This window comes from Ursus americanus, chromosome 33 (assembly GCF_024610735.1).
Source record: "Ursus americanus isolate L20-20 chromosome 33, mUrsAme1.1.p, whole genome shotgun sequence".
In the NCBI taxonomy this organism is placed as follows: domain Eukaryota; kingdom Metazoa; phylum Chordata; class Mammalia; order Carnivora; family Ursidae; genus Ursus; species Ursus americanus.
The window spans coordinates 15,903,656-15,912,846 of record NC_142159.1 but is presented as its reverse complement, the minus strand read 5'-3'; the positions used below and the strand labels follow the sequence as shown (position 1 = coordinate 15,912,846).

Below are 9,191 nucleotides of genomic sequence, written 5' to 3'. Positions count from 1 at the left end.
CAGGTCAGTATATTCAGGTATCAGAATAAAAAGACAGCCAGCAAGGCCTGGAAAGCTCGGCGGTGTCTCTGAGGAAGTACTTCACGGAGCTCCTCCAGCTACTGAATCAAGTCTAACAGAGCTAGAAGCAGTGATGAAATGGAAATTAACTGTGGTGGTTTACTTGCTGATTCGTCTTTTGACTAGCATTTCTTACAGGAATTATGAAGGATTAAATGCACATTTACACCCGAAGAACACCTACTTGCTCTGAACTGCAGATGTGGCTTTAAGCGTGATTCTTACACCTTAATAAAGACAAAATTCTGTGAGTAGAGATCAACAATGGGGACGGGATTTCACATAGAATTTTACACATGCTTTTTAGAAATCAACTACTGCCTAAAGCAAGGTACACATACATGTCAACTCTATAATCCTATTAGAAAGTCAAACACCTCGTGTATTATTAACCATGTCCTCTCCCCCAAAGTTCTAGGATTTCACACTTAGGGAAATGCAGGCCACGGCAGCAACGCTTTTGTGTCTCACCATTGCTCAACAGCATTCCCACCACAGCAAGGCACACGGGGCCAGACGACGTTGGAGGGCAATGTTTATCATAGAAATGAGAGTGACCACATATGAAAAATACCACTTAGCGTTAGGTGGAAAAACTCCATTAAAAATCAGTCTCTAACCCCCACCCCCTGGTACTCAATGCTGCATCTCCCCCTGAGGTAAGGCTGTGCCACTGTCACACAGCTTAACACACACACAGATCCCACCATAAAGGAAGCCCCAATCCTACATAAGCCCCATCTGCGTGTTTTAAGGAGTTCCAGGGCTCTGCCCCCTCAGTCAGACTTCTCCTTCTCCTTCATGTGTAAGAAGACCGTGCTGAAGATGAAGAGCCCCAGCATCATGGAGAAGGCGCTGGCGTAGTAGGGATAGGCCGAGGGGATGAAGCGCTCGTACTGCGTGTGCTGGAGTGGCCTCACGGACACCTACGACAGGACCAAGGTGACAGGCCCTGGCCACCCAGCAGCCCAGACGGGGCCACTCTGGCCAAAAAGGGGACTGTGACGTACGCTCACCTGAGTGGAAGAGTGTAAATGCGTGTAGCCTAGCCGGTTGTAATCCACTTTCAACTGGAACACTCCATACACATCAGGCAACTTGAACCGGACGCTGTATTTGCCACCTGGGGAAGATCCGAGACCGTAAGCAGGAGGGGTTTCTTGCCGCACAAGAGCAAGCCCCAGGGGACTGTCGTCCTGCAGCATTCCTGTGCACCACGACTACTTGCCTTTCTTCTTCAAGAACGTCCTCACAAAAGGATCGATGCGGACGAACTCCAGCTGAATGTCATCACCGTCAAAGGGGACCCATCTGCCATTCGAGAGCTGCTCGATCACAATGCTATATTCCTGAGACAAGAGGCTGGTCAGCCGGGCTGCCACCACCCTCAGAGCTGCCCCGAACCACTCGTGAGCCTGGCAGGAACTCCCAGCCACAGCTCGGCATGGGGCCATCCAAGTCTGCACCCAGACCACTCCACTCGCAAGTGGGCCAGGTGCGCTCGGGCCTCCCTGCTGCCACCTTCCCTGCTGTCTTGCCCCCCCGCCCCCACTTCTCTTGCCTACCCCTTTTCATCCTCTAGACCCGACTCCAACGTTTCTCTAGTGAATCCGGCTCCCAGCAGCGTGCACTGGCAAAGCCCTCCCACTCCTGCACTTCCTCGGCAAACCCACACCCCTTCAAAGGTCTCTTTAGACAGTGGCTTGTGTGCCAGGCACTCTGCACCTCCACTGACACTCTTAGGGGTAGAGATGAATTTCTTCTTCCTTAGGCCACTAAGCCCATCACAGAAATGTGCAAAAAAGGCTTTCAAGCTGAAGCAACTTGGCCAAAACCCCAGGGGCCCTTCTGCTCCAAGACCCTCTTACCACCAGGTCAGTGACAGTATAGGCGTTGGGTGGGGCCGTCTCACCCACCCGATGGTGGGACACAGGCCCCACACGGAGGACCCCTTCCTCCTTGAACACCCAGCGGGAAAGGGCCACAGCAAGCTCGTAGTTGCCTGTCTGGGAATACCTGCAGAAGGGGAAAACGAGAGGCCAGAGCACTAGAACCAACTTCTTCACGACAAGTCCCTATTCATCAAGATAAACTGCACAAAACTAGCTTCTGCCTGGGGCCATACATATCTAGGTATCCTGCTTAAAGGGAACACGGAAAAGCTGTCAGATGGTATTGCTTTGGAAGTCACCTGTGCAATAAATACACGTCGGAACATCTCCAGAGAAGCCATTACTACCGTGAAGTTTGGAGTGCCAACACCAGTAACACAGCAACAAAGTCAAGTCTTCAAATAATTTTCAAGTATCTGAAGATAGCTAGCCTCTGACCCTTCCAGCTAAAAGTCTCCTTCTTCCCAGGCCCCCCAGAGCCTTCCAGCACCCACCTCTGGGAGCCAGGCGCGGCCTTCTGCACTGCAGAGTTGAAGAAGGCATCACTGAAGAAGTCCAGGGAGCCACTGAAGATGACCCGGGCATTGTTCCTGGCCTGGAGCCCCGCAATGAGCAGGGTGTTCTTCCCCACTGCGTGGGGGTACTGGGAACGACAGGGGGCCGTCATCCAGGAGAGCCCAGGCAAAGGACAGGCAGCTGGGCCACAACCACCCAGGTTCTACCTGAGGGCGGCACCTAAGGCCCCACTGCCTCGGCCCCTTCCTGCCTCCACCAAGCTCTCATTCCCAGCCCCCGCAGAGTGGGCTGTCCTACGTGCTTTTTTTCCCCTTCTTTCTTTCTTTTATTCTTGAGAAAGAAAGGGACACAGGGAAAGGGAGAGAGAATCTCAAGCAAGCTTCACATGCAGCATGGAGCCCAACAAAGGGCTCGATCTCACGACCCTGGGATCATGACCTGAGCTGAAATTAAGAGTCAGACACTTAACCATCTGAGCCACCCAGGGGCCCCATTTCTCATTTTCAAATAAAGTGCTCTACCACCAGGCCCAGGACCTACAGGCCTCAAGGCTGCACCTCACCTGGGTGATAGGTTTATCCGGGAAGAAGGAGTATGAGGTGGAAGAGCCCGTCAGGATGTCCAATACCAAAGGATTGTCAGGATCAGCCACCATCCTGTGGAAGGAAAAGAGGACACCAAACACCAACTCTGAGAACTGAGCCCAAAGACCTGGGGTCCCTAAAGGCCATTTCTTCACAGAGATGAGCTCTGTGTTCTCAACAGCTGAGCCCCTGCTACAACAGCAGCCCTCCTCTCACCGCAATAATGAAGTCTGGCTCTGAGTGTCCTAAATTAATTTCACCCACATGCTCCAGGGATTCCCCTCCAGGGAATGCCCCCAAATCATCAAGTTTGGGTTCGTTTCCTCACAAAAGAAAGTGATCCCGTCCTTCCCAGGCTTCTAGCGCCCTGCGCCTGCTCGCTCACCCGACACCTCGAAAGAGAACAGGGTTCAGAGATGATCTCCCGACAATGGTTGGGGCCTTCAGCAGGTTCTCGGGGTCAGCCACAATGAGTGTATGCTGCAGCAGCAGAGGGAATGATGGGGGTCAGGAAAGGTGCCCCCACGCCAAGGACTCCCTCCCAACCTCCTCTCGGTTTCCAGGCTGAGCTCTGCTTTAAGGGCCTGAAACCTGGAAGGTAACAGGCCTGATTACCTGGCCAAGGTCTGAGATGTCATAGTTGTGATGGTCAATAACAGCCGTTTTCTCCTCATCGAACTCAATCCCACACTCACTGCCCAGCTCTCGAAGAGGGTCACCTGCACAGACCCAAGAAACGCCTGGCTCAGCCCTTACGGTGCACCCTGGGCCAAGCAGTGTCACTTGCCCTGGCATCCTGGTGACTCACTCTCTCCCAGTCACCCCAGAGCCCTGCAGTTTCACCCGGCTGAGGTATTCTGACTGCAGGGTCAGAACCTGAACGGGTACCACACACAACCACCAGGCCGCCTCCACCCACAATACGCAAAAGCCCACGTTGGGCAAATTACCCCAGACAGACCTGATCTGAATGAGCCTGGCTCACAGGACTTCTCTCCTCTCTCTCCTCCTCGTCACCCCCAAAAAGAAGCCCACCCAGGATGGTCTTAAACATCTGGCAATGCTGGGGTGCCTGCGTGGCTCAGTCAGTTAAGCATCTGTCTCTGGCTCAGGTCATGGTCTCAAGCCCCATGTCGGGCTCCCTGCTCAGCGGGGAGTCTGCTTCTCCCTCCCCCTCCCCCTACTCTCATGCCGTCTCTCTTAAATAAATAAAATCTTTAAAAAAAAATAAACAAAAACAAACATGTCAATGCTGAGAAAATGAAACAAGACGGGCCAGGTGTCGATGCCTGCTGAAGCCGGGTGATACGCGTGCAGGCTTCAGGATACTGCTCTCTCCCTACTTCCAGGCATCTTTGAGAATTTCCAAAATAGGAAACAAAAAAATAATCTATCAAAATGCTCTGGGGCCTGCCCAAGTAGCCCCTACCTGTCATCTTTTTATAAGGGACGCTCCACCAACATGAACAAAAACAAAAGGGAAAAAACCGGGAAACAACAGGGTCCCCAGCCCCAACAGGCCCCACATCTCCCTGGTTCTGGTCACAGGAAAGCACGGGAGGGACTGAACGGCTCTGCAGTTCCCGCACTCACTGTCCAGTGAGCACCAATCTAGCAGCTTCCATTTGTAGAACTCGCCAAGCTTCCCGGAGAAATGATGGAAAGCATTAGACCTTCCCAAGTCAGACTTACCAATGTCTGAGCTGGCAGCCACCAGGACACTGCCTCCACCGTCAATAAAGGTACTGATGGTCTCCACGTTGATGTTGCCTCCAAAATCTGAAAGAAGTGTCAGATCAGTAAGCCAGACTGCTCCTCTGACGTGGCTGCGGAGCGGGGACTGCAGACCAGCCACAACCCATCCCAGAAGAGCCCTCTGCAGCCCAAAAGGAGATGGTCGTTGGCCATATATGCCCATTTTCCCAAACTGAAGATCCTTAAGACTTGAATTCATAAACTTTTAACTTTCAGAAGTATAAATGACATAGTCAAACACGAATTATAGTTGTCAAGCTAGTTATACACATCTCAAGTCACACATAAAATACACGTTCAGAAATGCTGCATTTTCCCACTCAAGTTTCACGACACAACTTCACTCAAACTCACCACCTGTGCCTTTCCCATCAGTAGCTCTGTCATCACTGGAGCTACTTGGGGCTGGCAGTTTGCCAGAGCCCATCAATTTCACTTCCATCTAAATTGTCTGAGAACGAGCCCTTCTGAATCTAGGATGATGCGGTCACTTGACACTAGTACTCTTTTGCCAACATGTGTAATTTCTTTCCTTATTAATCCTATGATTTAGATCCACGAGAGCCATAACAGAGAGTCTACCACTTTGTAGACTGCTTTTATTAAAGTGATCCCCAAAAAGGCTCATTAACTTCCAACCTCTGTACTTATGAGATGGTATCTTTCTTTGGTCAGTCAATCCAGGCAGAGGACTGCCATGAGCACCCAGAACCAGATCAAGAGTCTTCCCCAAAGCGCATCCTGATGTTCAACAAAGTAATGGAGGGAGTGCTCAGGAATTCACTTAGGCATTACGTGAACATTGTTTCTTGTGTGCAGAAAAAAAAAGGGACAGTAGGAGGGAGGGGGAGCTTCCGGTCAGGGAAGACCCGGGGCAAGTAGCATCTGAGGTGTGAGAGTGGCCCAGGCAGCACAGGGGGCATCAAGAACGACGGGGGCGAGGTCCTCGAGGCAGGTGAGCCTGTCCCAGCAAGGAGCCCAGTGTGGCTCGGCTGGTGTACGAAGGGGAGAGCAAAAGCAAATGAGGCCGGCCGAAATGGGGAGGGCAGCTCACGAGGCTGTACAGACCCCCGTGAGGTTGGCCATAAGGAGCCACTGGAGGCTTCTGAACAGGACAACAACCCGACCTGCTTTATATTTTTAATGGACGATTCTGGCAGCTGGGTGGAAAATCGGGTACGGGGACTGGAGTGGGAGCAGAGCAGTGGGTTAGGAGGCCACTGTGATAACCCAGGCAGTGAAGAGTGGAGAGAAGGGGAGGGAGGGAAGAGAGAAGCAGGGAGACAGGAGGTGGGCCTGCACACCTACCCTGAAGATAAAATCAGCAGGGCCTGTGATAGACTGGATACGGGCTGTGAGAGAGAGAGAGAGGCGCAAAGGACAACCCCAAGACTTCCGGCCCAAGCAACATGAAGGGTGGGAGTACCGTGTACTGACACCGGATAGAGAAGTCTGTCCATTACGCATCCATAACATGACTACGTAAAGATTCGACTATGAGAACGGCCCTCTTTTCTGAGGGGTAATTTTCAGGAAAAAACAAAAAGCAGCTTACCTTACTTTCAGGCACAGACAGAACATCTTGTACCTGGGGACGTTATACCTCTTCTACTACATTCAGAAAGCCATCTATCCACCCTCCTACAGACAGGCCAGGCAGAGTCAGACAACTGAGCAGCAGCTCCTGGTACACTACGGTGGACAGTGGTTCCCAGCCAGGAGGAATTTTGCCCTAAGACCAATGTCTGGAGGTGAGTACTGCCATCTAGTGCACAGAGGCCCAGAATGCTGCTAAACATCTTAGAGGGCACAAGACCGCCGCCCCCAATGAAGAATTATCCAGTCTGAAATGTCCAGAAGCGCCACTGTTGAGAAATCCTTGTGCAGTAGCGAGAACCCAGGCTGTGAGACGGAGCTACCTGGGCTTGAATCCAGGAAACCCCTCCACCTTTCTGAGCCCATGTGCCCATCTATAAGAGAGGACCTAGTTTTTTCTGGGTACAAAGGATGTGCTAAGGATCATTCTTCTATGGCCATCACTGCATGGGACTTGGGAGCTTCCTAATCAGTGACGAAGCCACCGATGCATGGAGAAGGAAGCCAGGCCAGGGTTCTCAGGCCTGAGAGGGCTAACAGCAGTCACAGTGCCACGGAAGGGCCCTCGGAGCCAGGGCCAAACTCTTACCCTGAATCCCGCCACCCCCCCCCCCCCCGCCACAAGCCTTCTTCCCAGGAGCGCCCGAAGCTTTCCTGCAGCATGTGGGACTTACTGTGCGAGGCGCAGAAAAGGTCCAACAGTGACGTAGGGCAGAGCTTTAAACAACGCTGAATCTCAGAGAGACTTCTTCCCTTTCCAATTATTTTTCAAGCTTGCTCCACCAAAGAGAATGTCTTAGTTTGATACTAATCTTAACAACTTCTCTAACGTTTGCTAGTCTCCTTTAAGTGGAAGCCCCGGGGGCGCCTGGGTGGCACAGAGGTTGAGCGTCTGCCTTCAGCTCAGGGTGTGATCCCGGCGTTATGGGATCGAGCCCCACATCAGGCTCCTCCACTATGAGCCTGCTTCTTCCTCTCCCACTCCCCCTGCTTGTGTTCCCTCTCTCGCTGGCTGTCTCTCTGTCAAATAGATAAATAAAATCTTAAAAAAAAAAAGTGGAAGCCCCGGACTCAGTGCCTTCAGCAGGCAACAGAAGCTAGCTAGAACTTACAGCGTTTACAGTTACCTTCTACTGAAAGGAAGTGATGATACTGGCTTTCCATTTTTAGTGTTGATACTGGGTTCTTTACTGGTTTCCTTTAAAATGTTGTTATAGTTTTTTTTTTTTTTTTAAGGGGTCAATTTAAAGAGAACGTTAAGCAATTACTAACAGGTGATATGGGATACATTAAAAATAGGAAGGAGGTACGGAAATGACGACACTGTTTAGGTTCTCTGACATTCCCAAAGCAAGAGCCTAGCTCGGCCTTCCCCCAACCCTTCTCACCCACAGCTCGCTTCCTTCTCGGTGACACTCCCATCTGCCTGAGCACAACTTGTAAGCTCTCTGTCACAGGAATACTGAAGTATCAACTGGATAAGCCAGTGAAGACATTCATTCTGTTCAACAACCAGCTCTCTACTAAGGCCCTGGACACACCCGTCCAGTCTCCAACAGGGGCTGGGCTAGATTATGGCTAATGTTCTAGCCATTAGAAACTGTGACTCCATCTCAGTTCTTACCATCAACTATCACAATGCCTCTGCAGGCAAACTATTTAATAGCATGCCATTTTCTCTACCCACACAGGCCAACCCAAGCAGCGGCACTCTCCATCTTTCCTATCAGGCCCTTTATAGAGAAAATCCCCTTCTCAGGAGTAGCAGGACCTGCGCTTCCATGGTCTGTGCAACACTTGACCCCACAACCCTCAGCTGTGCCTTTTAGAAAGGAGACATTCCCTCCTGGGCCCAGGTTAGAAGTGAACATTTCCCTCTTCCCTGGCCGCAGCAGAGCCCAGGGCTGGTGACCCATGCCATGGCCAAAAAATGAACAAGATCCAGATGAAAGCGATCAATCAATCGTGGGCCCTGAATCCCAGTTCTGGGAGCGACGTGCAGCCCTTACCTTCTACCGAGGGGGAGAAAATGATAAGATTGTCGTAGAGGAACTCCCCGTACTTAATGAGGGACAGGCTGGGGTCATCTGCGGTCTTGAATGTGAGTTCAAAGGCCCTGTCTGGACGAGAAGAACAGGGAGCTGAGGCAGACTGGACGCCAAGGGAAAGCACCGCTGCAGAGACCACGACCGCCCCCCACCCGAGCGAGAAGCCTGAGCGGGCAGCCCCTTCGTGCAAAACCAGTGGGAAGGAGGAAGGGAGGTCGCTGCCCTCGGGCTCGGGGGCCTTTCCAACCCGACTTTCCCCCGCCGCCTCGGGCCCGGCTCTCACCCTTCAGGCTTCGGAAGAAAAGCGAGTGAGTCTCCCGCACGTTGAGGTTGTCCAGCAGCACTAAGGTGCGAGGACCGCTAGCGCAGACCGGGCAAAGCAAGGGCAGCAGCCACAGGAGAGACCAAGCGCGGGCCGCGGCGCCGGGCTCCATCTTCCTCCTCCAGCCAAAACCCGAGCACCTGGGCACCGGAAGTGCCCCGTCTAGGCCGCCCAATCGCAGCTCGTGGTCTTGGAGTAACACCCGGAAGCGATCCTGGTACGTCGCGGCCGGGCGGGCCTAAGCCGCCGCTGAGACGGAGAAGAGCCGGAGCACCACCGGAAATGCCCCGTTGGAGGCGGAGTCCCTGAACCCTATTGGCGGAAGGCCGAGAGATTCCGCCTCCTCAAAGGAAAAGGCTCAATCCTAGAAAGACAGCTCCGCAGCCGCAGCCAATCAACAAGGCCAAGCGCCCATAGG

General features: G+C 52.5%; 1 protein-coding gene across 1 annotated transcript; it reads right to left on the bottom strand.

Annotated features, from left to right (window-relative positions):
• Positions 1-134: 134 nt before the first annotated feature.
• Positions 135-8,937, bottom strand: DDOST (dolichyl-diphosphooligosaccharide--protein glycosyltransferase non-catalytic subunit). Its single transcript, XM_045782055.2, has 11 exons — positions 8,735-8,937; positions 8,413-8,523; positions 4,745-4,831; positions 3,668-3,771; positions 3,438-3,532; positions 3,031-3,124; positions 2,447-2,595; positions 1,929-2,076; positions 1,289-1,409; positions 1,077-1,183; positions 135-986 (listed from the first exon to the last, which is right to left on the bottom strand). The coding sequence occupies exons 1-11, from the start codon at positions 8,883-8,885 to the stop codon at positions 837-839; spliced, it is 1,317 nt and encodes a 438-aa protein (XP_045638011.1). The 5' UTR covers positions 8,886-8,937; the 3' UTR covers positions 135-836.
• Between the last annotated feature and the right edge of the window lie 254 nt (positions 8,938-9,191).